General features: G+C 36.9%; 1 protein-coding gene across 4 annotated transcripts in view; it reads right to left on the reverse strand.

The window, feature by feature from the left end:
* Window positions 1–27983, reverse strand: part of PTPRK (protein tyrosine phosphatase receptor type K) — a 635100-nt gene that overhangs the window by 83368 nt on the left and 523749 nt on the right. For all 4 annotated transcript variants that reach the window (XM_055535594.1, XM_055535592.1, XM_055535593.1 and 1 more), the window contains exons 12-13: window positions 23991–24264; window positions 21238–21274 (exon numbers count right to left, since the gene is read on the reverse strand). In XM_055535594.1, the coding sequence (XP_055391569.1) occupies window positions 21238–21274; window positions 23991–24264 (311 nt within the window). The remainder of the gene's footprint in view (window positions 1–21237; window positions 21275–23990; window positions 24265–27983) is intronic.

The raw sequence follows: 27983 nt of genomic DNA on the forward strand, positions 1-27983 counted from the left end.
TTGAGAGTAATACTTTAATTTTTGTTTTACTATAAATGTCCGTGTGGTCTTAACACTGATTCCCCAATCCATATATTCTTTATCAACAAACAGGATATATAGCTTAGAAGTTTCACAGCAATGTTTCAAAGACATTATTATATTGAACACTGAAGAAGATTTCTATCAAAACATCTGGTAAACAGAAGTCAAACTGAACTTAGCTGGTGATGTGCATATTGTTTTAACTTTTTTCTTCTGCCTGGGTTATATATCTCTTTTAAAGGAGAAATTTAAAATAAGAACGTACTTTATGTATTTTTGTGATTATTGTGACATTTGTCTTGTTGTCATTCTGCAAAGTATTGTGTGACTTTCAAATACTCAAAACTGGATTTAAAAAGATTTCTTAGGAGTGAATTTAAAAACATTCTGCACATTTGCTTCTGCCAACAGTCTTACCTGATGAACCCCAACTTATTCTTGTGGCTCCTCATAATTTCCTCTACTTTGGTTATTTTTTGACACGCCTTATTTGCTTTTAAAGAATAAAAAGTGTAGTTTTCACAACTTCTACAAATATTGCCTAAGTCAATGAAAGAATGTCTGAAGAACTTGGAAATCAGACTATCGATGATTAATAAAAGCATATCATAAATCAAGACAATCTCAAATCTACTGTAGCTTGGGAAATGTGACAAAACCACTATGCACTTGAAATATTCTGAAGTATTTCCAGGCTTTCCCAAAGTAGTAGACTTCAAAATAAGAGTTTGGAATATTTGTTAACTTCTTTCATTCATCAACTTGAAACAAAATGCATCACATAAATTGAATAGTTAACTGTGTTCATGTGGTCATGTCTTCATTCTTCACTGGATGATTTTAAAAAAACAATCAGTGGTATCATTATGTGGATCTCTTATTATAATACAATAAAACATTGTCCATTAGATAACCTCAGATACGCAGATGACACCACCCTTATGGCAGAAAGTGAAGAGGAACTAAAGAGCCTCTTGATGAAAGTGAAAGAGGAGAGTGAAAAAGTTGGCTTAATACTCAACATCCAGAAAACGAAGATCATGGCATCCAGTCCCATCACTTCGTGGCAAATAGACGGGGAAACAATGGAAATGGTGACAGACTTTATTTTTGGGGGCTCCAAAATCACTGCACATAGTGACTGCAGCCATGAAATTAAAAGATGCTTGCTCCTTGGAAGAAAAGCTATGACCAACCTAGACAGCATATTAAAAAGCAGAGATATTACTTTGCCAACAAAGGTCTGTCTAGTCAAAGCTATGGTTTTTTCCAGTAGTCATGTATGGATGTGAGAGTTGGACTATAAACAAAGCTGAGTGCCAAAGAATTGAAACTTTTGAACTGTGGTGTTGGAGAAGGCTCTTGAGAGTCCCTTGGACTGCAAGGAGATCCAACCAGTCCATCCTAAAGGAAATCAGTCCTGAATATTCACTGAAAGAACTGATGCTGAAGCTGAAACTCCAATACTTTGGCCACCTGATGCGAAGAACTGACTCATTTGGAAAGACCCTGATGCTGGGAAAGATTGAGGGGAGGAGGAGAAGGGGACAACAGAGGATGAGATGGTTGGATGGCATCAACTATGCGATGGACATGAGTTTGAGTAGGCTTCAGGAGTTGGTGATGGACAGGGAGGCCTGGCCTGCTGCAGTCCATGGAGTCGCAAAAAGTTGGACAGGACTGAGCGATTGAACTGAACTGATTAGATAAGCAAAATCTTAAAGACTGGTTTCAGTTAGTAGTGATAAAGGTATAGAGAAAGCAGGATTCTAGTATACTGTTTGAAATATAAATTTGTATAATTCTTTTTGAGTGTAATTTGGCTGTAATATTTTAACATATATATGTATATATTAATATTTAATATAGTAAATATATTTAAAATATTAAAATATATATTAAATATTTAAATATACTGTATAATATATATGTATAAAACTTATAAATACCACTTTTAGGAATTTGTCCTATGACAGACAATGTTTAATTCATAATTGCATGCAACACAAGGCTTTTCAGTTCAGTTCAGTTGCTCAGTCATGCCTGACTCTGTGACCCCATGGACTGCAGCATGCTAGGCTTCCCTGTCCCTCACCAACTCCCAGAGTCTACTCAAACTCATGTCCATTGCTTTGGTGATGCCATGTTGGTGATGCCTGTCTCTCAAAAGGTGAAGAATTAAAAATACATTCACACAATGAAATATCTGTATTTTCTAACTTGAAAATATGTCCAAGATATTTGAAGTTAAAAAATGTAAGCTTCAGATCACTATCTAGGATGATGGCATTTAAAAAATCTATATCTAGGTCAAATATAGAGAAATATAGGTATGCCTCTATGACCATAAATAAGTCTGGAAAAAAATCCCCACATTAGGTAAATATGTACAATTTTGTGTCTAAAACACACAAATTAGATTGGTGATTTGTTTTCTAAAATCTGAACAGAAACACCTCCATAGTTTTCAGATGGGAGGATATTTGTTTAAAGGGAAGTTATGAGCTAAATCCAGATTATAGCAACTATATAACATAGACTGTAAGTATCCTACCAAAATGAAAAGGGGAGGATTTTATTTCCAAGAACAGATGTTGGTAGAGTTGAGGAATCTCCATGAGGAAGATAATAGCTCATGATTTAAGACAGATGTGGCCAATGACTATTTGTACCCCAAATCTGCTCTGCATAGTAACTGCATACAGGTGTCCTGCCCTGCATCCCATGCCTGGCTCCCTTGAAGTTCAACATCTGGCTTAGTGTCTGACAAGAAAGTAGGCAGACAATAAACACAATGCAGATGGATGACCAAATTGTCAGTGTTTAACAGCTGGTGGAACAGGTAGCTGTAGGGAAGTAAGCAATGGACAAAGATGTAATCAAGGGATGAGTACTGTTCACAATGATGATGTAAAACAATTTTTCTTTTTTAAATCACAGATTAACAAAGTAGTTGATAACATGATCACTTCTAAAAATTGATATGGTGGAAGCCTAGCATGTGTGTGAAGTCACTGCAGTCGTGCCCTACTCTTTGTGACACTATGAACCACAGACTGCTGGGCTCCTCTCTCCACGGGATTCTCCAGGCAAGAAGACTGGAGTGGATTGCCATGCCCTCCTCCTGCTCTCCTGCATTGGCAGGTGGATTCTTTATTGTTAACACCACCTGGGAAGCCCAGTAGCCAGCCTTGAGAAAAACTGAATTATGTGAGGTGAAGTGTTAGCTACATATTTCTTAGGACCTTTAGTTTTCTTTCTTCATTTCTTCACAAAAAAAACAAAAAACAAAAAACTTTCTTACTTGCTCTTATCTTTAGTGCACTGTCAGATCACCACCAATGAACCACATTTACTTCAAACTATCTTCCCTACTGGCTGAACATGTCGGCAGAATACCTGGCCAATACAAAGCAACTTTTTATAAAGAAGTCAGAACTGAGATGAGGGTTAACAGGGAGAGCAGAGGAAAGCTTTACCAATACAGTGAAACCCTACCTCAAAGGCACAACCCAGGTGAATTTTCAGCTGGGAAGATAGCAGCAAAGAGACCAAGAGAGCAGGAGGTATCAAGAACTGATGGTTTCCTTAAAGGCAAAGACTGGGACTTTAAGAGGCACAGGTGTTATAAATATGGTAGTGAAAGCGTGAAAGTGTTAGTCGCTCAGCAGCGTCCATCTCTCTAAGACCCCATGGACTGTAGCCTGCCAGGCTCCTCTATCCATAGAATTCTCCAGGCAAGAATATCAGAGTGGGTAGCCATTCCCTTCTCCAGGGGATCTGCCTGACCCAGGGATTGAACAAGGGTCTCCTGCATTACAGGCAGATTCTTTACCACCTGAGCCACCAGGGAAGCCCCCTACATATAAACAATTTTGTCCCAAGAGTATGTTCCTAAGTCCAATTTATTCCTAAGTCCAACAAAGTCAGCCTAGGTGCTCAAACAACACAATCGGCTATATAGTACTGTACTGTAAAGGTTTCAATACTTTTCACACAAAACAAAAGTATGTAAAAAACAAACACATACAAAAAATAAAGAAAACACTAAATCTTAAAGTACCTTGAAAAGTATAGTCAGCCAGTCAGTTCAGTCACTCAGTCGTGTCCGACTCTTTGCGACCCCATGAATTGCAGCACGCCAGGCCTCCCTGTTGGGGCTGGTAGCAGTTCCAGCAATATCACCACTGCTTTTATGCTTGTTTCTAGACATCGTGCTGCTGCTGCTGCTAAGTCACGTCAGTTGTGTCCGACTCTGTGCGACCCCATAGACGGCAGCCCATCAGGCTTCCCTGTCCCTGGGATTCTCCAGGCAAGAATACTGGAGTGGGTTGCCATTTCCTTCTCCAATGCATGAAAGTGAAAAGTCAAAGTGAAGTCGTTCAGTTGTGCCCGACTCTTAGCGACTCATGGACTGCAGCCTACCAGGCTCTTCCGTCCATGGGATTTTCCAGGCAAGAGTACTGGAGTGGGGTGCCATTGCCTTCTCCATCTAGACATCTTAGGATTGAAATAAACATACTGTACTACTGTACTCTTTACAGTATTGTACAAAAAGTACACAAAAGCACAACTGCTTGTAGAGGATGCACACACATGATGTACGTCAGACATGTGAACTACACGTACAGGACTGGATATGCAAACATATGTTCAGGTCTTTGAAAGTTTGCAAGTTGAAGGTTTGCATATAGGGAACTTATGTAACAGCAACGGACAGCAACGAAAACACTGTCCTTTTGAATTTACAATATGGAAGGCAAGTCTGCACACACAAACATCTATCACCAAGAGGTTTAAAAGGACAATCTGTATATTTCATGAAAGGTCAGTGATACTTAAATTGTAAAATTCCTTCTGCTACCACCAGGGTTATGCAAAATGTGGTGACAATCACTTTGTCACCTTCACCATGGTATTTGCAACTGTGAATTTCTGCATTTCCTAAAACAAGCACTTGGAGATGGTAACCTCTTTCCCAGTAAATTCAGCAGGAGCTCTAAGAATAAAGAATAGAAAGTGAAAAGTGAAGTCGCTCAGTCGTGTCCGACTCTTTGTGACCCCATGGACTGTAGCCTTCCAGGCTCCTCCATCCATGGGATTTTCCAGGCAAGAGTGCTGGAGTGGGTTGCCATTTCCTTCTCCAGGGGATCTTCCCGACCCAGGGATCGAACCCGGGTCTCCTGCACTGCAGGCAGATGCTTTACCATCTGAGTAAGAATTAAACAAGATTGCAAACTTTAAAGTTTGGTTGAAACTCATAAAAAACAGCAGGAGACAAATCTAGAACTGTTTATATGTCTTGGTGATAACATTCATTTTCTGTCTTTAAAATGAAAACATAATAAACTATACGTACTCAAGCATGTGGCATTTTTTATATCTCAGATTTGCAGAATCTGAGAAATTTTTATTTTTGAAAGAAATTAGGATTTTACCATGATTTTTATAAGAATAATTAGTGCTACATAATTTACTTGAGAAAACTGATCAAAAAATACACACTTTACTAATCTAAAAGTTTTAAATACATAAAACAAATTAAAAATGTAATTCACTAACTTTTCCTCCCATCAATCACACACAGTGGTCACTGCTCATTCAACAAAGATCCAATTAACTTTTGACTCTTATGCCGTTTATTAAATCAGAGAGAGAATCTTTAATCCACATTTCATTAAAAAATGAATAGAATGCATAATTTCAGACACTAAACTGATAGAGGATAAAGGATACTTTGTCTATTATGGGGTAATAATCATAAACCAATGCTCTATAACACTCTGCAAATGTGTTTCAATGAGGCCAAACTGGATTTTAATCTTTTATTCCTACAATAGGATAAATACAGAAAAAAAAGAGAGGCAGAGTTCATGTTACCATAACACTGCAATAAAAATAATGCAATCCTTTTGATGTGGGGATTCACTCTAAAGACCTGTTTTTAATTGCCAGGAATAAAAATAATTTAATTTTCTATCATTCAGCATTTGCCTTTTTCAACAAAGGATTAAAATAGGGAATCAGTACTGCCTTGCTTTGTTTGCAAATATTTTCTCCCATTCTGAGGGCTATCTTTTTGTCTTGTTTATGGTTTCCTTTGCTGTGCAAAATCTTTCAAGTTTAATAAGGTCCCATTTGTTTACTTTTGTTTTATTTTCATTACTCTAGAAGATTATGAAAAGGAGGAGATGGGTCAAAAAAGATCTTGTGGTTAATGTCAGAGTGTTCTTCTATGCTTTCCTCTAAGAGGTTTATAGTGTTCAGCCTTACATGTCGGTCCATTTTGTGGTTTTTTTAATGTGTGTATGGTGCTAGGGAATGTTCACTCCTAATTTCATTCTTTTCACACGGAGCTGTCCAGTTTTCCCAGCGCCACTCCCTAAAGAGACTGTTTATTCACCATTGTATGTTCTAGCCTCTGGATTAGATTAGGTGACCACAGCTGCACGAGTTTATCTCTGGGCTGTCTACCCTATTCTATCAATCTATATTTCTGTTTTTGTGCCAGTACTATGCTGTCTCGATCACTGTAGCTTTGCAATATAGTCTGAAGTCAAGGAGCCTGATTTCCTCCAGCTCCATTTTTCTTTTGCAAGATTGCTTTAGCTATGTGGGGGTCTTTTGAGTTTCCATACAAATGATACATTTAAGTGTTATAATTCTGTGAAAATGCTCTTGGTGATTTGATAAGGAGTACCTTGAATCTGTAGACTGCTTTGGGGAGTATAATTATTTTCACAATATTGCTTTTTCCAATCCAAGGACATGGTATATCTCTCCATGTGTTTGCATCATCTTTGATTTCTTTCATCAGTATCTTATAGTTTTCTGAGTACAGATCCTTTGCCTCTCTAGGTAGGTTTATTCCTAGGTATTCTTTTTGTTGCAATGGTAAATCAGATAGCTTCCTTAATTTCTCTGATTTTTCATTGTTCAGGAGTATAAAGAAATGCAGGAGATTTCTGTGTATTAATTTTATAACCTGAAACTTCACCAATTCATTGATGAGCTGCAGTAGTTTTTCTGATGGTATTTTTAGGATTTTCTATGTGTAATGTCATTTGCAAACAGTTTCAATTTTACTTCTTTTCTTTAATTTGGATTCCTTTCATTTCTTTTTCTTCTCTGATTGCCAGGGCTAGAATTTCCAAAACTATGATGAATAAAAGTGGTAAGAGTAGACATCCTTGTCTTATTCCTGACCTGAGAGGAAATGCTTTCAGTTTTTCACCACTGAGAATGTTGTTTGTTGTGGGTCTGTCGTGTACAAGTTTTATTATGTTGATGTAGGGTCCCTCTATGCCCACTTCCTGAGTTTTTACCATAAATGAGTGCTGAATTTTGTCAAAAGCTTTTTCTGTGTCTATTGAGATTATCATATTCATTCTTCAGTTTGTTAATATGGTGTATCACATTGATTGATTTGTGTAAAGAATCCTTGCATCCCTGGGTTAAATCCCACTTGATTGTGGTGTATTGTCCTTTTAATGTGTGTGTTCCTTTAATGAATTCTGTCTATTAGTATTTTGTTGAGGGTTTTTGTGTCTATGTTCATCAGTGATAATGGCCTTAAATTTTCTTTTCTGTGCGAGATATCTTTGCGTGGTTTTGGTATTAGAATGATGGTGGACTCATAGAATGAGTTTGGGAGTATTCCTCCCTCTGCAATTTTTGGGAAGATTTTGAGAAAGATAGGTTGTAGCTCTTCTCTAAATGTTTGATAGAATTCACCAGTGAAGCCATCTGGTCCTGGACTTTTTGTTTGCCAGAAAATTTTTAATCAGTTTCAATTTCATTATTTATGATGGGTTTGTTCATATTTTCATGTTTCTTCCTGGTTCAGTCTTGGAAGGTTGCACTTTCCTAAAAATGTGTCCATTATTCTAGGTTGGTCATTTTGGGGGGCATGTAGTCTCTTATGGTCTTTTGTATTTGTTGGTGATCTCTGGAGCTTGTGTGGACAGAGGATTCCTTGGCTTAGAAGTGGACAAACATGCTTAGATGGGTCCCCTCCTAGTGCCCATGAAGCCATGAGGCTGGCTGGTAGGGAAGGAGGTTGCTGTGGAGGCACCCCACTTGCATGCCACTCAGCAATAGTATCTTGCTTCTATGGTGACCCAGAGAAGTGCTTCTATAGCTTCTTCTAGAAAAGTCAGAAATGTTTTTGTAGCTTCTTCTGAAAACATTCCCAGTTGTGGAACTCCTTACTCCTATCCCTTCATACTGTCTTTTCACAGCCAGCAGTTGTCCCCTCCCTGGGTCCTTTCTTCAAACACCACTTTCCATCACTCAGCCCCTGTCCGCACCAGGAGACACAGGACTCAGGCTAGGGTATGCAGGCAGCAGCACAGATCATGGGCACAGTTCTTACTGTGTCCTGCCTTTTACAGACCAGTTGCAGCATTTCTCACCAATCCTCTTTCTGCCCTAGCTTATTTCCCCACTGTGAATGGGCTTTTCTGAGTGTGGGAACCTCTCTTCACTTTCAGTTCCTCTCCAGGGGTGCTGGTACCTTCCTGTTTCCTCTTTTTGTTTTTTCTTTCTTTCATCCTACCTGGTTGCATGGGGATTCTTCTTGTTCTTTTAGGTGTCTGATCTTCTGCTAGTGTTTAGCAGGTGTTCTGTGATAACTGTTTCGTTTGTAGATGTATTCTCGATGTAGTTGTGAGGAGATGTAAATTCCATGTCCTCTTATTCTGTCATCTTGACTCTTCCCCAATATTCATATTTCTACTGACAGTCTGTTAAAGGCAATCCAAGCTTTTCCTGTCTTGCTCCTCAAAATTTTTCCAAACATCTGCTCAATTCCAAAGTCAGGTCCATATTTTTCGGTAATTGTTTCAGTAAGATTCATCTTCCAGGTACCAAAATTGTATTAGTTACTTTTTATGCTGTAACAAATTGCCATACATTTGTATGCTTAAAAAGCACAAATTTATTATCTATGGTTCTAGCAGTCAGAAGTCCTAAATGAATCTTGTGTGCTAAGTCACTTCAATCATGTCCAGTTCGTTGTGACCCTATGTACTATAGCCTGCCGGCTTATCTGTCCATGGGATTCTCCAGGCAAGAATACTGGATGGGGTTGCCATGCCCTCCTCCAAGGGATCTTCCTGACCCAGGAATCAAACCCACCTATCTTATGTCTCCAGGATTGGCAGATGAGTTCTTTACCACTACTGCTACTTGGGAAGCCCATAAATGAATCTTATAATACTGAAATTAAGATTTGGCAGGCCTGTGTTCCTTCTGGAGGTTCAAAGGGGAAAATTGTTTTTCTTGCTTCTTCTAGTTTCCTGAGGCCACCTGCATTCCTTGGCTTATGTTAATAGTCTACATATAACAAAGTTGTGTATGCTAGCATTATTTTCAATTAAAAAAAATAGTTTATTAAAAAATAGAGTAAATGCTTTTCAAATTTCTATAATGTCTACTAATATTCTTAATAGACAATTGCTAAAATTATAATAAAATAAATATATATAATAAGTAAATAAAGTTCAATTGGCTTCTTAGATTAAAAATCATCACTGGCCAGAAACTTCCCATCAGTAACTTTGCAGTTTTTGAAAGCTTCCCATTAATTTAGAATACTTATATTGCATACATACTTACACTACATACACAATTTTTTTTCTATTTTTTGTAGTCTTCACTTTTTAAACCTATTTTTCTCCTAAAGAATAAAGGTGAAAATTAATATTTGAAATAGTGATATTAGTCACTCAAGCAAAATTTTTCTTTTTACATTTTTTTTTCCATTCTAATAGTGTAGCATAATTTAGATGGAAGGGAAGCAAAAACTGACACGACTACCAAGAGGACAAAGTTTTTATTCATAAAGAAATAAAATACTTCAAATTATGTCTAAAGTATGTTAATAAAATAAAAACGTAGTAAAAAAAATGACCGATACATCTTAAAGGCACTGAAAAGTGGAATAATTCTAGAAAACAACAACATTCATTCCAAAAAGATTGCATTTGTATTAAATATCAGGCATGGACTTCACAAATATAACCAGATACCGGGCTTACCCTCATAAACCTTACAGTCGATCTAGACAGGTCTTTATCCTAAGAGATTTCTGAATAATATATAATTTGGAGAATCATTAGCCTTTAACTTCACTGTAGAAATATTACATTTTTATTCTACTATAGTTTTTTAAAAGCAAAGGGATATTTTAGTTTTCCAAATAAGTTGAAAAAATCTACTAGCTGCTAATTTTTAGTAACTTGCTCTATATTAAAAGAAAAAATTTACAATGATAAGGTCTTTGACAGAGCACAAGGAAATACTGCTGCCTAACAGAAGTTAGTTTCAAGCTATGAACCACTGATTTAAGCTTTATTAAAAGTGTACTTGTTCCCTGCTTGGTTTCACATAGATATAATTTCATTTTCCTCAGGCTATAGTCTATTACTAATATACTTTCTTGCAATTCCCTCCCTTCTGAGTTGAAGAAAAATGAAACCTCAAATTAGACTAATTTTTGAAAACGAGGACAGACATACAATTGGCTGGAAAAATGATGCACAGTTTTTCTCCCTTGCAAGAGAAAGGAGTATGAGTACCAGCAGGAGTACTTAGGCATTCAGAGGAAGAACAATAAAATTATTCTCACTGATTACAAATTTTCAGAAGAGCTGGCAGCTTTCTCAAAGATAATTCAATCCTAGGGACCAATAAAAGCCCGACCCCATCCAGAATTTCTTACTAGCCAAACTGAACTATCACAGTTGATCTTAGATTCATCAGTATGTGCTCAGTTGCTCAGTTATGTTTGACTCTTTATGGCCTCCTGAACTGTAGACTGCCAGACTCCTCTGTCCATGGAATTTTCCAGGCAAGAATACTGGAGTGGAGTGCCATTTCCTACTCCAGGGGTCATCCCAACCCAGGGATCGAACCCACATCCCTTACAACTTCTGCACTGGAAGGTAGTTTCTTCACATGAGCACCACCAGGGAAGCCCCTCCATCAGTATAAAAAGCAGTGTAAGCAGATCTGAAAATTTCTTTCTGATGCTTTACCATTTCCTTCCACATATACCTGGAAAAATATAAAGCATCTTTGCACAATTTAAGAAACTAGGGTTAAGATTTTAGTGCCTGAGACCCAATTAAATATATTTTTTTCTTCAGACCTCATTCCTACTTTCAAATCCCCCTTTGTTGCAGTTGTAAAAATAGCACAAGAGTGCAATTTAAGAGCCAAGATTGTTGAGATGTACTCAAGTTCATCTGTGATAAATATGGTGGGAATGAATTCTGTCAAAAAGATTCCACACACATGGTACAACCAAATGGAGCTTCTATGGTATTACTGTAACTTCTTGACAGACTTAGAGTTCTTTTTCTTCTCATGCTTGTTATTTCTGAATGCCTGATCACTTAAAAAAGAACTTTTACCCATCTGCACACTCAGAGAAAAGGGCACCAATGAAAAATTTGACAAAAGCAGCATAAGACAAAATAAAAACTATAAAGCAAATTCTTTTTTTAAAAAACTAATCTTATCCAGTAATTAGAGGAAAGATAGCAAAGGAGGGAAGAAAGAATAAAGTAAATAAAATATCACCAGAATTTATGTTTTGTCATATATTATTAATAAAATTTATCCACACCTATACCTTTGTGACAAGTAAATTTTTCTTAATATTGGAATGCACACTTAAAATGTATGCTAGCACTGAAGTCACATTATTTTGAGGGATTGGCAAAGATCTATATCATCATTGTTTAACATAAGTAATACTCTGAATTAATAATGATCTGATTTAGACCATTCCTGGGATGGGAACTTACAAGAGCTAAATGAACACCTTTCGCAATTACAGGTCAACCTTGGGTTTATCAAAAGAATAAATAAGCTGATACTAAATAAATGGGTGAATGGATATATGAATAATTCAGTGGTTGGAATTCTCTTCCCATGGCTTCTTGGAGAACCATGTTGGTTCTTCCTTCCCAGCTCTCAGGGACTTAGGATAAATCCTATCAAAGTACCTACATCCAAGAGGCAAATGGATTCCTGATACTCTATAAAGAAAGCTGAGTGCCAAAGATTTGATGCTTTTGAACTGTGGTGTTGGAGAAGACTCTTGAGAGTCCCTTGGACTGCAAGGAGATCCAACCAGTCCATCCTAAAGGAGATCAGTCCTGGGTATTCATTGAAGGACTGATGCTGAATCTGAAACTCCAATACTTTAGTCACCTGATGCGAAGAACTGACTCATTTGAAAAGACCCTGATGCTGGGAAAGATTGAAGGCAGGAGGAGAAGGGGACAATAGAGGATGAGATGGTTGGATGGCATCACCGACTCAATGGAAATGAGTTTGAGTAAACTCCGGGAGTTGGTGATGGATAGGGAGGCCTGGCGTGCTTCAGTCCATGGGGTCACAAAGAGTTGGACATGACTGAGTGACTGAACTGAACTAAACTGATACTCTAGACTGATACCTAATAAGAGATTCCATATTTTCAAATGTCAATTTTATTTTTCACTATTATTCCTAAGGGAAAATAAAAACCAAACATCAGTTTAGATAATATCTGCTGCAGGTAACAGATTACCCACCACTAGTGCTTTTGATAATAAGGACATTTATTTGTTTCACATTTAAATATACAGTTTAAGGAGTTTCAGCAATGGCTTGCTCTGCTCAGAGTTGTTAGGTCTCTGAGTTGGCTTGTTTTCTTTGCTGTTCTCCTCTTGTTAAGCCAATTTGGCTCTCCACTTTTTAAATATCAAATCCTTACAACATAATGCTCATGATAAGATGGATGAGTTGGTGTTTGTCTTTGCCATCTCTCCTTCTAAAATTCAGGAAGAAAACATTTTCTTAGAAGCCCAGAGATTGATCTCAAAGTGTGATCATCTGAGTAGTAGTAGAATCAGTGTTGGCATAAGCCTGTGAGAAATGCACATTCTTGGGCCTCTCTCCAGGCCTACTAATTCAGAAACTCTGGAGCTGATGCCCAACAATCCATTTTTCGAAGCCCTCCAGGTTGTTCTGACTAAGCTAAAGTATGTTGTTGTTGTTGTTGTTCAGTGCTCATTCATGTCCGACTCTTTGAGACCCTATAGACTGCAGCATGTCAGGCTTCCCTGTCCTTCACCACCTCCCAGAGCTTGCTCAAACTCATGTCCATCGAGTTGGTGATACCTTCCAACTGTCTCTGTCGTCCCCTTCTCCTCCTGCCTTCAATCTTTCCCAGCAACAGGATCTTTTCTAATGAGGTGGTTCTTTGCATCAGGTGGACAAAGTATGGGAGTTTCAGCATCAGTCCTTCCAATGAATATTCAGGACTGATTTCCTTTAGGATGGGCTGGTTTGATCTGCTTGCAGTCCAAGGGACTCTTAAGAGTCTTCTCCAACACCACAGTTCAAAAGCATCAATTCTTCGGTGCTCAGCCTTCTTTATGGTCCAACTCTCACCTCCATACATGACTACTGGAAAAACCATAGCTTTGATTATATGGACCTTTGTTGGCAATCACTAATTAGGACCAGTCTGACTCATCCCCTGAGGCTGAGGCCACCTTCCCTCTGCTGTGAGGACTCTCCCCTGCATGGGTTCCTCCCTTATTTCCTTCACCTTAACAGAGTGTCTTTCTCTGATGTTGTTGTTGTTCAGTCTCTCAGTTGTGTCCGATTCTTTGACACCCCATGGACTACAGGGCACGAGGCTTCACTGTCCTTCACCATCTCCCAGAGCTTGCTTAAACTCATGTCCATTGAGTTGGTGATACCATCCAATCACCTCTTCCTCTGTTGTCCCTCTTTCTCTGATAAACGTACACAAAATAGCAATGCCCTAGACACACGTTTCCTCATCCCCTACCCTCACCATATCACATATGTGTTTCTGTCTGGTGTGTTTCCCTCTACTGGAATTTAAGTTCACAGAAGTTAGGACTTTGTCTATATTTATTCACTGCTCTGTCCCCAGAACCTAGAATTTTTGGTGTATAACAGGTATTAGATAAATGCTAGATATATGGCTGGCATATTGACATCCAAATGAAATTGGAATAAGTCAAAGAATGGTTAATGGGTAGACAAACAGCATTTGCCAAAGCAAACTACTTACAAATGGAGATCTGGAATAAAATCATTTCTGACTGGAAAACTTGTGTTTGTTATAACGTAAAAAAATAGCTGTATTTCAGTAACTTAAGAAAAGAAACTCCTTTCTCACCTTAAATGCTCTGTTTCAATAAATTTACTTATACTACACATTTCTGTTTTATCAGATTTGATACTTTTTATTGGAATGGACAGATTTAATCAACATAGAAACCACCATAAAATTAAAAATTTAAGTTGCCAGTTTTCTTCTAGAAAACCAGAAATTCATCTGAGGGAAAACTGAACAAAATATAGGTTCAAAGTGTAAATTAAATTACTTATATAAACAGATGATAATACTTTCAATTTCATATACTATTGGTCTTATTTCTTAGTTTTATTCTAGGGAATTATTTGATATCTTGATTACTCATCAATGCTTGCTTGCCTGTAGAATAATTTTATGTAATGAGTACATGGTTGCATAAATGATTATTTCACATTGAGAACATTTTAAATGATATAATATTCTAGTGTTAGTTTAACACAGATAAACATATTTCCAGAGAAGTACTTTTTAAAATCCATTGAGTGATTTTTATTATAATTTGTATATTATTTTCACATTTAAATCTGACTATTAAAATATCACTCACTGCATAATTTCCTTGAGAAAAAAAATAAAATTATCATGGTATATATTCTTTGTGGTACCATGGCACCAGATTCTTAGCTGCTAATTTAAAAACAATTTTGTGGGTGTATACCAATTTAGACCATTGTATGTAATTGTAAGTAAAATGACAGAAAGCAAACCGATAGTAGCCTAAAACAGTGATGTTTCAGTGATCCGAGAGACTTGTGCCTAGACATGCTGAGTATTCAGGTTGCACAATGCTCTTCACTGGACAAGTGACTTTTTAAGGTTGCCTCCTTTTCTTAATGTACCACAGGAACCTTTCCTGAGACTTATTCTCCTTTTTGCTTTTCAAAGATAACACTGGACTAAATTCCTTTTTGTATGTTCATAGTTTTGGCTTTGGATATGCTATTTTATAAACAGTTTATGACTTTCATGATTTCTAGTGCAATTTATATTAAATGCTTCCACTCCATTCCTGACACATACTATCTCAATGACTTCTTAATATAAATGTGAGTCAGAGAGCAGGATCAATGATCCCAACATCAATGACCCTAACTCTCAGAACACTTCTTTTGTCTCATAATATATATTCATATCACTATTTATTTTAGAAATTATGACATTGATTATACATGTTTTCTCTACCAGTCAAATAAATACCTGTTTTCTCTTTACGTGTTGCCTTCAGATGTTACTTCCGAGAAAGCAGGAAACACAGGATGATTTTTTGATAATTTTCAAAGGTTAAAATATTTTCAAAATGATCATGCTGTTCAAGTGTATGGGCTAGTTGCTCTTGGCTTTTATTTATTTATTTTTTCTACTTTGCTCTAAATATAAATTTATTTATTTTAATTGGAGGTTAATTACTTTACAATATTGTATTGGTTTTGCCATACATCAACATGAATCCGCCACAGGTATACACGTGTTCCCCATCCTGAATCCCCCTCCCACCTCCCTCCCTGTACCATCCCTCTGGGTCGTCCCAGTGCACCAGCCCCAAGCATCCAGTATCATGCATCAAACCTGGACTGGCAATTCATTTCATATATGATATTATACAAGTTTCAATGCCATTCTCCCAAATCATCCCACACTCTCCTCTCCCACAGAGTCCAAAAGATTGTTCTATACATCTGTGTCTCTTTCGCTGTCTCGCATACAGGGTTATCATTACCATCTTTCTAACTTCCATATATATGTGTTAGCATACTGTATTGGTGTTTTTCTTTCTGGCTTTCTTCACTCTGTATAATCGGCTCTGGTTTCATCCACCTCATTAGAACTGATTCAAATGTATTCTTTTTAATGGCTGAGTAATACTCCATTGTGTATATGTACCACAGCTTTCTTATCCATTCATCTGTTGATGGACATCTAGGTTGCTTCCATGTCCTGGCTATTATAAACAGTGCTGTGATGAACACTGGGGTACATGTGTCTCTTTCAATTCTGGTGTCCTCGGTGTGTATGCCCAGCAGTGGGATTGCTGGGTCATAAGGCAGTTCTATTTCCAGTTTTTTAAGGAATCTCCACACTGTTCTCCATAGTGGCTGTACTAGTTTGCATTCCCGCCAACAGTGTAAGAGGGTTCCCTTTTCTCCACACCCTCTCCAGCATTTATTGCTTATAGACTTTTGAATCGCAGCCATTCTGACTGGCATGAAATGATAACTCATTGTGGTTTTGATTTGCATTTCTCTGATAATGAGTTATGTTGAGCATCTTTTCGTGTGTTTGTTAGCCATGTGTATGTCTTCTTTGGAGAAATATCTATTTGGTTCTTTGGCCCATTTTTTGATTGGGTCGTTTATTTTTCTGGAATTGAGCTGCAGGAGTTGCTTGTATATTTTTGAGATTAGTTCTTTGTCTGTTGCTTCATTTGCTATTATTTTCTCCCATTCTGAAGGCTGTCTTTTCACCTTGCTTATAGTTTCCTTTGTGGTGCAGAAGCTTTTAAGTTTAATTAGGTCCCATTTGTTTATTTTTGCTTTTATTTCCAATATTCTGGGAGGTGGGTCATAGAGGATCCTGCTGTGATGTATGTCGGAGAGTGTTTTGCCTATGTTCTCCTCTAGGAGTTTTATAGTTTCTGGACTTATGTTTAGATCTTTAATCCATTTTGAGTTTAATTCTGTGTATGGTGTTAGAAAGCGTTCTAGTTTCATTCTTTTAAGGTGGTTGACCAGTTTTCCCAGAAGCACTTGTTAAAGAGATTGTCTTTAATCCATTGTATATTCTTGCCTCCTTTGTCAAAGATAAGGTGTCCATAGGTGCGTGGCTCTTGGCTTTTAAATTCTTTCACATTTCGCAAAAGAATTTTCAGTGCCCTAAGTCAGTATAGTGCATGCAATTTTAAGTATATAGTTTAATAGGTTTTTGCATATATATACTAGATACCTGTGAAATATCCAATCATCCCTTGCCCAGAAGGTTCTTTCATCCCTCCCTAATCAATATGGTTATGTCATTTAGTAAGCATATCTTCAAAATGCCCTGCAGGAAAAGTTTTAGTTTTCATACTGAAAAATTTTATATACCATAGCTGACTATACTTGTATGTTGTGAAACTCTGCAGGGCAGGAATAGAGACACAGACATAGAGAACAGACTTATGGACACAGCAGGGGAAGGAGAGAGTGGAACAAACTGAGAAAGCAGCATTGAAACATATATATTATCACATGCAAAATAGATAGCTAGTGGGAAGTGGCTGGATAACACAGGGAGATCAACCTGGTAATCTGTGACAATCTAGAGGGTTGGGATGAGTTGGAGGGTGACAGGGAGATTCAAGAGGAAGGGGACACATGTATATTTATGGCTGATTCACATGGTTTTATGGCAGAAACCAATACAACGTTGTAAAGCAATTATTCTCTAATAATAATAAAAACATAGTCAGGTAAGTTAATTTTACCTTAATAGTGTGTTTTCTTTCCATGTAAAAAATGCTAAATGAATATAGTAATTATGGTGATGATAATATATCAGTTAACTCTTAACTCATAGTTACAGTAGGTGCGATTTAGGCATTTCATATATACACACTACTTTAATCTTCACAATAATAGTAAGGGGTAAACATCCTGGAATGTGAAGTCAAGTGGGCCTTAGAAAGCATCACTATGAACAAAGTTAGCAGAGGTGATGGAATTCCAGTTGAGCTCTTTCAAATCCTGAAAGATGATGCTGTGAAAGTGCTGCACTCAATATGCCAGCAAATTTGGAAAACTCAGCAGTGGCCACAGGATTGGAAAAGGTCAGTTTTCATTCCAATCACAAAGAAAGGCAACACCAAAGAATGCTCAAACTACCGCACATTTGCACTCATCTCACATGCTAGTAGAGTAATGCTCAAAATTCTCCAAGCCAGGCTTCAGTAATATGTGAACCGTTAAAGTCCAGATGTTTAAGCTGGATTTAGAAAAGGAAGAGGAGCCAGAGATCAAATTGCCAACATCCGCTGGATCATGGAAAAAGCAAGAGAGTTCCAGAAAAACATCTATTTCTGCTTTATTGACTATGCCAAAGCCTTTGACGGTGTGGATCACAATAAACTGTGGAAAATTCTGAAAGAGATGGGAATACCAGACCACCTGACCTATATGCAGATCAGGAAGCAACAGTTAGTACTGGACATGAAACTACAGACTTCCAAATAGGAAAAGGAGTACGTCAAGGCTGCATATTGTCACCCTGCTTATTTACCTTATATGCAGAGTACATCATGAGAAATGCTGGGCTGGAAGAAGCACAAGCTGGAATCAAGATTGCTGGGAGAAATATCAATAACCTCAGATATGCAGATGACACCACCCTTATGGCAGAAAGTGAAGAGGAATTAAAAAGCTTCTTGATGAAAGTGAAAGAGGAGAGTGAAAAACTTGGCTTAAAGCTCAACATTCAGAAAACGAAGATCATGGCATCTGGTCCCATCACTTCATGGGAAACAGATGGGGAAACAGTGTCAGACTTTATTTTTCTGGGCTCCAAAATCACTGCAGATGGTGACTGCAGCCATGAAATTAAAAGACGCTTACTCCTTGGAAGGAAAGGTATGACCAACCTAGATAGCATATTCAAAAGCAGAGGCATTACTTTGCCAACAAAGGTCCGTCTAGTCAAGGCTATGGTTTTTCCAATGGTTATGTATGGATGTGAGAGTTGGACTGTGAAGAAAGCTGAGCACCGAAGAATTGATGCTTTTGAACTGTGGTGTTAGAGAAGACTCTTGAGAGTCCCTTGGACTGCAAGGAGATCCAACCAGTCCATCCTAAAGGAGACTAGTCCTGGGTGTTCATTGGAAGGACTTATGCTGAGGCTGAAACCCCAATACTTTGGCCACCTCATGTGAAGAGCTGACTCACTGGAAAAGACCCTGATGCTGGGAGGGATTGGGGGCAGGAGGAGAAGGGAACGACGGAGGATGAGATGGCTGGATGGCATCACCGACTGGATGCACATGAGTTTGGGTGAACTTCGGAGCTGGTGATGGACAGGGAGGCTTGGCATGCTGTGATTCATGGGGTAGGAAAGAGTCGGACATGACTGAGCGACTCAGCTAAACTGAGGTACTCTAAGATTCTTATTTTTAGAATGAGAATTTTATTTTATTTTGTTCAACTTAAAAGAACAGTAAGAAGGGGCAAAGGCCAGATTTCTTTCACTCAAGAAATAACACTGTCAACCTAAGACCCAGAGCACAGCAGGGTTGGATTTCTAGGCAAAGAAGAAATTCCTATAAATGGACTATATCTTATTACCTCTGAGTCTGTGGCAAATATTCTATGCCACATGGTAAATCTGATTTCCAAAATTTCAATTCTCCTGAAGTCAAAATATCATATGCTATTGGTCATCATAATTTTATTTGTAAGAGTGAGGGACAAAATAACACTTAAGCGTATATAAATCCAAATAGCTGAGCAAGAAAACTTAAAATTTTAGAATCATTTATGGCTCAGATGGTAAAGAATCAGCCTGCAATGTAGGAGATGGAAGTTCAATCCCTGGGTCAGGAAAATCCCCTGGAAAATGGAATGGCTATCCACTCTAGTATTCTTACCTGGAAAATCCCATGGACAAAGGAGCCTGATGGGCTGCAATCCATAGGGCTGCAGAGTCGGACAGAGTGACTAACACTAATATGCATATTTAAAAAATTTCCTGAAGGCTGATATGAGACCATTTTATATTTCTGATTTTGTTTTAAATCTGAAAAACTTAGGAGTTAAATGCCTTCTGCTATTATATTCTAAAAATTTCAATTTTAACTCTTGATACATATGCCAAGTTTTTAAAATAAAATGCCTATACACTTCATGCATCTATGTATGCATTCTCTTTTCCTTCATTTAAGTTTGCTTTATTTTTAAAAATATCATGAGGAATCCTAGTATTTGAATTGAAAAGTGTATATTACTTTCTCTTCTGTGAAGCTTTTTTATTACTCCTCATGAGTCAAGGGAAAAGTCTTTTGTTATTGCCTTTACAAATCAAGAGTATAAAACAAACGCTTAATTGAGCAGATTGATGATTAGATGGAGAAAAATGATGAAAGGAAAGATGCCAGCACAAACAGAATATGGCCATTCATTTTTTCCTCTAAATGTATCAACTACTGCTATGAATGGGGACCTAATACTAATTCTGGCAGCAAACCACCCAGAGACTCAACCCTCTGCGGAGCCCTATGTCTGTGTGCAGACAGCTTTTTCTCATTTCTCTTGCTAGAATACACCAAGTAGCTCTCTTTCCCTGTTGGCACAGTTACATAACTCTTAAATAAAGGATTATAAACATAGTGGAATACAGGAGACTTTCTCCCACTCTGAACTCTAAATACTCATTCAAAGATGAAAATGTTCTCTCTTAAAGAAACAACACAACTAAACTATAATATGCAATGTCAGGAGAAATAGCCCTGGCTGTTCCCAGACCTAATTTCTTGGCAATAGTTGGATTAAAAATTTTTTTTAAATAAAAAAGGAAAGAATCTTCAATCCACCTATTCTACTGATATGGACCTGTTTCCATCCTTACCGTTACATGTGCCTAGACTAGCTCAGTCTTTTGTGTTTAATTGTCTACAACCAAAAGTAACAGAGGTTGTTAAATAAGACATTTGCTGTTTTGAGCAGATATTGCTGAGGTTTTAATCAGCAGCTAATCAGCAGCACAAGACCTCTCAGACACTAAAATGGCAGAAACAAACCCTTCTGAAGTTCTCTAAATCCTTCTTATTGTCATAACAGGATTCCTCCAGTCAAGTACCAGGGGATAAAAAGTAGCACACCATTACTTGTTAAAGACACCCAAGTGAGTCAAAAACCTTGGCTGACAGTTTACCTGGGCCCAACTACAAATACTCTGTAATAGAAGTGCCACATTTAATTAGCCCTGAAGCAGGGAACAAAGCTCTTTCATTTTAGAAAGTTGGCAAATGGAATTTGAAAAAAAAAAAAAAGCAAACCTCTTACCTTTGGTAGCAATTCGTACACACTGGGTTTTAGTTTCCTGACGGAATAAAAAAAAGTCAGTTATGAAAAAATGAAAATAGTCAGTTATAGGTAATGTTTCCTATTTCATAAACTACAACTAGTATGAAGATTAATCTGGGGTTATAAAGTAGGTTTCCAAGGAATAGAATCACAGCATTAAAGACACTATTTTTTAGATGTTTTCACAGAGATTTCTAAAAAATGTAAAATAACTTTAAAACACTAGTATTTTCTAAAGACTTAGGTATCTCTGTTTACCTTGTAATGAAACAGGATATCTTGCTGGGACAAACAATCCAGCATTCTATTTGAATTTATTGTACTTTTTGAATGATCATAAAGAAAAATGTATTTGCAAAGCTAATACAAATCAGACCCAAATATAAATTTCTTGCTCATTTCATACCTGTAGATTCAGACCAAAGCTGAATACTAGACAGTTTCGCTTTGATTCTGGCACAACTAAGGAGCTAAATGATGAAAGTCATAAAATCGCATCACAGTTGCAGTGTGTTTCATCTGCTCTTTTTTCTTTTTTTATTTAGCTGTTAGGGGTTAAATATTTCTTGGTGGGATTATTTTTCTTCCTCTTGCTAGACAGATGAGATCAGGAAGTTGAAGGAGAAATGGGAAAGGACAAGACATTTCAGAATTTAAAAAATCTTTTCTCTTCCTTTTGTTTTTAAATGTTGTGGAGTGGTACTAGGAGGGTGAAACACACTTCAAGGTCTGCAGTTTGCTCCTCCAAAATTTAGTTCATTCAGTTTATATCTTTGAATATATATCCTTGAATCCAAGAGGTTGGATAGGATGTTAAAGGCGGTGAACACGACAGAGGCTATTTGTTTTCAAGATGTGTATGTAACTCCATCTTGAGTAGTTTTATAGATAGATAAACCAAGACTTTATATATTTTCCTCTGAAGCATTTGTTATTTTTAAATTAAAGTAAAGCATTGAGGGGAAAAATTAATAATTAAAAATAAAAATCTGCAGTTTTATTATTTAACTGTGACCTGAAGCCTTCACAGTACACTCCAAGAAACTGTTTCACAGTACCATAAAGGCTCAAAGGAATTTTGATTTCTTAAAAGCAATTGCTGTTAACTCCATCAGGATTACCGGTCTCTGTTGGTAGGAGCCATGTCAATTTTAATACTTTTTTTCCAAGATAATTGTGAAACATACTATTGCTATTCTGTACTTTGGTTAAACCACATGTAGATATATTAACAATTAGAAGAGAAAATTCATATCAAAGCTTTTAAAGAGTGCCAGAGAAAATTCTTTATAAGTAACAGACATTCATTAACACTTCTCTCATACCACAGACCAAGTTACAAAAGTTAATTTGGAATCTCTCACCTCTCTAAAGATGAATACCCAAACACAGAACTATGCTACTTTATACCCAGAATGGAATAAAACTTCTGTGGTTGTCTCATATTTGAGCAGCCCCATCATGGCAGTGGTACGGAATGATGTGTGGGTGGAAAGTAGGCAGCTGACTCCTACTTATATAAAAATAAACTAGAAGATGAGAAGAGCATTTTTAATCATGAGCAGCCTCTGGCTTTGAAGTACATCTTAGAAGATGCTGGGACATTTTCCTTTCCTTATACTGTAATCCAACCATACAAGTAAGCACAAAGATTAAGTTTTCATTCAAAAGCAGCCAGTCAATACCCTAAGTTCTCACGATCCCTTACAGAAATGCAAATAGATTACTACATCGTGCAATGAAATGATTCCAGGATATAATAGGACTGCTGCAATTGGATATTCCACATCATCTCCCAGGTACCCGTCTCAGGGACTCAATTCCTCAAACCCAACAATTTCCTATATAGCTACCAAGTACATAAAATTGTCATTCTTCTATTGAATTTTAAGCTGTAAGGTTTCCATTCTCAATTTTTTTTCTATACCTCCCTGCAAAAAAAAAATTAAATAAAATATGCTTTAAGAAAGAAAATCTTTCAGGAGAACAGCATGAGACATGAAAGCCCAGGTTATTTCCCTACATATGGAACCGCTGGTAGTTTCTAACTTCCTGTTGTGTTTCCCTCTTCAATATTCATTTGGGAGCCGTGGCACTGTTCAAAAACAACTGTGTCCAAAATGGGAAAAGGAGGGGCAGCCAGGGAACGGAAAACAGACTTCTCTAACCACACAGCATCCCGCCATCGCCAGGCTGCCTTCTGTTTAGGTTCTGTCAGATATACCACAGGCGCCCTATTACTTTGTAATCAGAGGATTGTTACCAGTTATTTACTATTTGGCTTGTACCCCCTGAAAACTTTATAAAGGTTTATTAGCCTGCTGTGGAACACGCATTCTGTTTATCCTGCAGTAAATTTAATCTCCTGAAGTGTGCCACTATTGAGCAAAAAAGACAGAACAATGCCCTATGTTTACAGGGGCTGGAGGCCTGGCAATAGTACACCCATCTTTTCAAATCATTTTACTCACAATTGCTCTTGTGGGCTTTCCTGAAGAGGGCTCAAAGAGAAGCAGTTACTAGGAAACAGGAATCCTGTGCAATATAACTGGCATGGAGCCCCACCCCTACAGTAGGCCCCAAACTGTGCATGCTGCTAGGAACAGAAACAACACCCCCTACACACTGCATTTTTTTTTCTTCCCCTGACAAATGTTACTGAGTATTTATAAAATTTGACTGTGGCTAATCCTCAGGGCAGTGAAAAAGCAAAATCTTGGGAGGACGCTCACCTTCTCCACACTACTCATGGCTTGGAAATAGATGTTGTATCCTTTGCGTGGAGCCAAAGGGGGGTTCCAAAAGCCCTGATAGGTTCTGTTATCGCCCACTGTGAATGGGGCAGGTTCCGGAAGATTCCCTGGGGGCAGTTCGGCAGCAAAGTAGTATGGTGCACCCCCACTCATGGCATTTTGGTACGTGACAGGAACCTGGTAGCATTCCATGGCTCCGGTTTCTCTCTTGGTTCTGTGGGGATGCAGTTCCTCCACAACAATCTGATAGGCACTTTTTGGAAAAAGAAAAGGAAACACAAAGCACACCATTAGAGACTCTAGATACTGAGCTTTCTCAAAAAAAGGAATGGGGTGTTTAATATCAACATGCAATGTTTCAGTCTTCAAAGTCAGTCTTAACCTCCTGTATTCTGATTTTCAAGCTCTTTTGCAGTAAAATAGCATTTCACATGGATTCTGCTTCCCCCAACCCCAATATAATCACTAAGGACCTGAAAAAAAAAAAAAGAAAAGAAAAATCACCATAGAACTCTGCACATTTTTAAATGTTGAGAGATGAGATCCCTTAATAAGGAACCTGACATTAACCAGAGACATATCATACATTAAGTTTTTTGTCTGATATTTTAAAATGTTTAAAGTTAACATTTTCCTTTGAAATCATAGTGTGGAAGGCCTCGCTCCAAGGCTCAACAGAGTGACTGCCTCAGGGCGGGGCTTGAAGCACCAGCTTGTGGTTGTCATCACGCTAGAGACAGGATGTGCTGACAGGCTTCTCCACCTCTTGACCTTGCCATGGCATCAACACTGGCTCAGAGCTATGCAGATCTAAAGCACAAGTGACATGCTGCAATACGGGCACAGATGGACAGAAATCTGTCCTCGCCACTGAAATAGACTGCCTCCTTCTTCTAGAGTTGTTAATAATAAAATGTTACAAATTGTAGAAACAGATGGTATTTGGCCTATTAAATCTCAAACCTAAAGCTTCTAATACCTTTCTTAAAAGTCTTAAAACTTTTCTCTAATAGCTAGTCTTTTACAGAGGAAAGGAGAGAAAATAATTGAACTTTAAAGTAAATATCTACCTCACCACTAATTAAAATTTTAATTCTATTTCTGAAACTGGTATATTAATAATTTTCTCTGTAGGACATTCTTTAGGAAAATATACATTTTTTAGGTAATGTACAAAATTTGAAGGTAATGTACATCTGAGAAAATGGACATTATTAATATATTGTTTTATTGTATATTACATATATATATAATAAATTTGTAAAAAATATGTAATTTAAATTCCTGACAATATGTAATTTAAATTCCTGACAATGAAAGTACTATGGTCACATATAAATTAAAAATAAATCAGCTGTGTGTAGGGCTGTATGTTTGAATCTTGAGTTTCCAGGCAAATTAGATCATTCTATATAGAGAAAATAGTTGCTATTCAATGAATCGCCAGCAGTAATAGAACATTTTCTTTAATGAACTTCCAAAAAATAAAGGAGAGAGAAAGAGAGAGATAAAAGTTGCATCTAAGACAATAAACATTAAATTCTATGCTAGTTTAGAATCAAGTATAAAAGTTTAACTTAATACACACTCCGTCATACTTACAAACAGGAAAGTTGCACAGATTAAGAGAAAGGAGATTTGTATATTAAAGATTTTCTTTTCCTCCTAATTATTTAAGTTCCCATTTTCCATTAAAACTGTGCTAAGAAATAGGCAGGTTGGTATCAATCTCCTTTCCTTTAGAAATAGGACAGAAATGGTACTAATGTCAGAAATTGAGATTTGAGAAAGTAACTAAGGCAGAATTCTATGTTATTTGAAATTATTTCCGTATACCTCTGCCAAGTTGGGTCTCTAAGCTCCAAGGAATGCTATTGACAAGATACATGCTCTCTGAGGGGTATGTGGAGCAGGCACTTGTCAATTTTAAAATACGGGGAAACATAAGCATAGCCCTTGGAGAGCGAGAGAGAGAAGATCATAGCTGACATATGTTATGTTAAGCAAGCCTAGTCTTTTCTTTTTCTGCTTATTTTCAATTTAGAATCCATATTTGTATGTTATACATCTGTATATCCTATGAATACACTCATATATACGAATAAACTTGCATATGCACACTACTCGAATAAATCTAACCTTATATTCTTGTCCTAATGGACAATATTGATAATTACCCAACCTTGTTAATCTTTAACTTAATCTTTAAAAATAAATTCCTTGGTAATTAGCCCACATCTCTAGAAAAATCCAGAACATCTAGTGAACATTCAGTCTTAACTAATTCTATTAAACTGACACAGGTTGTACAATCCAAATTAAAGAACTTCACAAACGACAGCTTGTCTCTTCAGATCTATTAAGAACAAAAGCAAACTGCTGATGTTGGAGAGGAATAAGAGAAGACAAGTCTGCTCTTTGGGAAAGATCTCAATGAACTTGAGATGGAGCTCCAAACTAAAATTATAAAGTTCATTTTTAAAATAAATTTTCTTATCTTCCTTGTTCAATTTGTCTGAGTAGGCTGTTCTTTAACCATATACTCCTCATTTTTCTAAAGTTGTTTTTTCCCTGATACTTATTTATCACTACAAATTAATTAAAGGGCAGAAAGTAAGAAATAAGAAATCAAATTAAAAGTTATTTGACTGATTACATGAAATTGGCCTATGCTCTTTCATTCTTGTGGTGTCTAATTACCTAATGGTACTTAAGTCTAGCTAGATCTAAATATTACTTGAGTTTAGTACTCTGGCAATTTTAAATATTCCAAAGCCACATGAATAATTTTATTCACTCTTCCTATATTTCATATTTCCCCATTCTTCTTAATTACATTTTATTTATTTATTTATTTTTTTTTTTTTAATTTTATTTTATTTTTAAACTTTACATAACTGTATTAGATTTGCCAAATATCAAAATGAATCCGCCACAGGTATACATGTGTTCCCCATCCTGAACCCTCCTCCCTCCTCCCTCCCCATTCCATCCCTCTGGGTCGTCCCAGTGCACCAGCCCCAAGCATCCAGTATCGTGCTTAAAAATATTTCTATAATTAGGTTAAAGTCAATATATTGACATCATGAATCTTTACTCAACACTCAAAATATGATTTCTTTATGGTAAAAAACTAAGGATGATTTCATTATACTATACTTTAATTTGATTAAACATCGGTATGGCATCATTTTTAGTTTTTTAGGAGGCTAAATAATGACTTCTTTCATACAACTTCCCTTCAGCTGTAAGACTTTATAGGGATTTTTGCCATTAACTCAAAGCAATTATATGATAGACATGGTAGATATTCTTCCTGATTTAACGCTTAAAAATGTTGAATATGAACGCAAAGTCACCTTTGCCTTCCATGGATTTTTTTTTTAACCCATTAGTAAGTAAACCCTCTGTGATTCTGATTTAAGTTTTAGCTTGTATGATTTCTAGGTGATACCAAGTCACAAAGTATACAATGTATACTTCCTCATTTTTTAATTGAAAATGTCTCCTTAAAGCTTTGGGAGAAATTCCCTAGCTCCAATATTTTACAATTCCTCTAACCAACAAACCTCCCAGATCTCATAGCCACCATCATTCCTATTGACTGCCCCAGTGCCAACATTCTGATAATCCACAGAGTAAAGGCTTTTTTTTTTTTTAGAGTAAAGGCTTAATTACCATATTTTAAACTAATTTTTATTGGAGTATAGTCGCTTTACATAATTATCATTTTGATGTCCATTACATTTCCTGCTCCCCATCTCTTCACTTCTTAACCATGCAAAGCAGATCTCTCACGACTTTCCTATTTCTGTAAGAGGAACTACTAGTTTAAGAATCAACAAAGCTCAAAACGTTGGCATTAATGTTAACAAATTTTATTTTAAATCATGTTCTAGCTCCCTTGCAATATACGATTTCTTCTCCTCTCAATTGCTTCCATCATTAGGGAAGTATTGATAAATTTATGAT

Source organism: Bubalus kerabau, chromosome 9, assembly GCF_029407905.1.
Source record: "Bubalus kerabau isolate K-KA32 ecotype Philippines breed swamp buffalo chromosome 9, PCC_UOA_SB_1v2, whole genome shotgun sequence".
Classification (NCBI taxonomy): domain Eukaryota; kingdom Metazoa; phylum Chordata; class Mammalia; order Artiodactyla; family Bovidae; genus Bubalus; species Bubalus kerabau.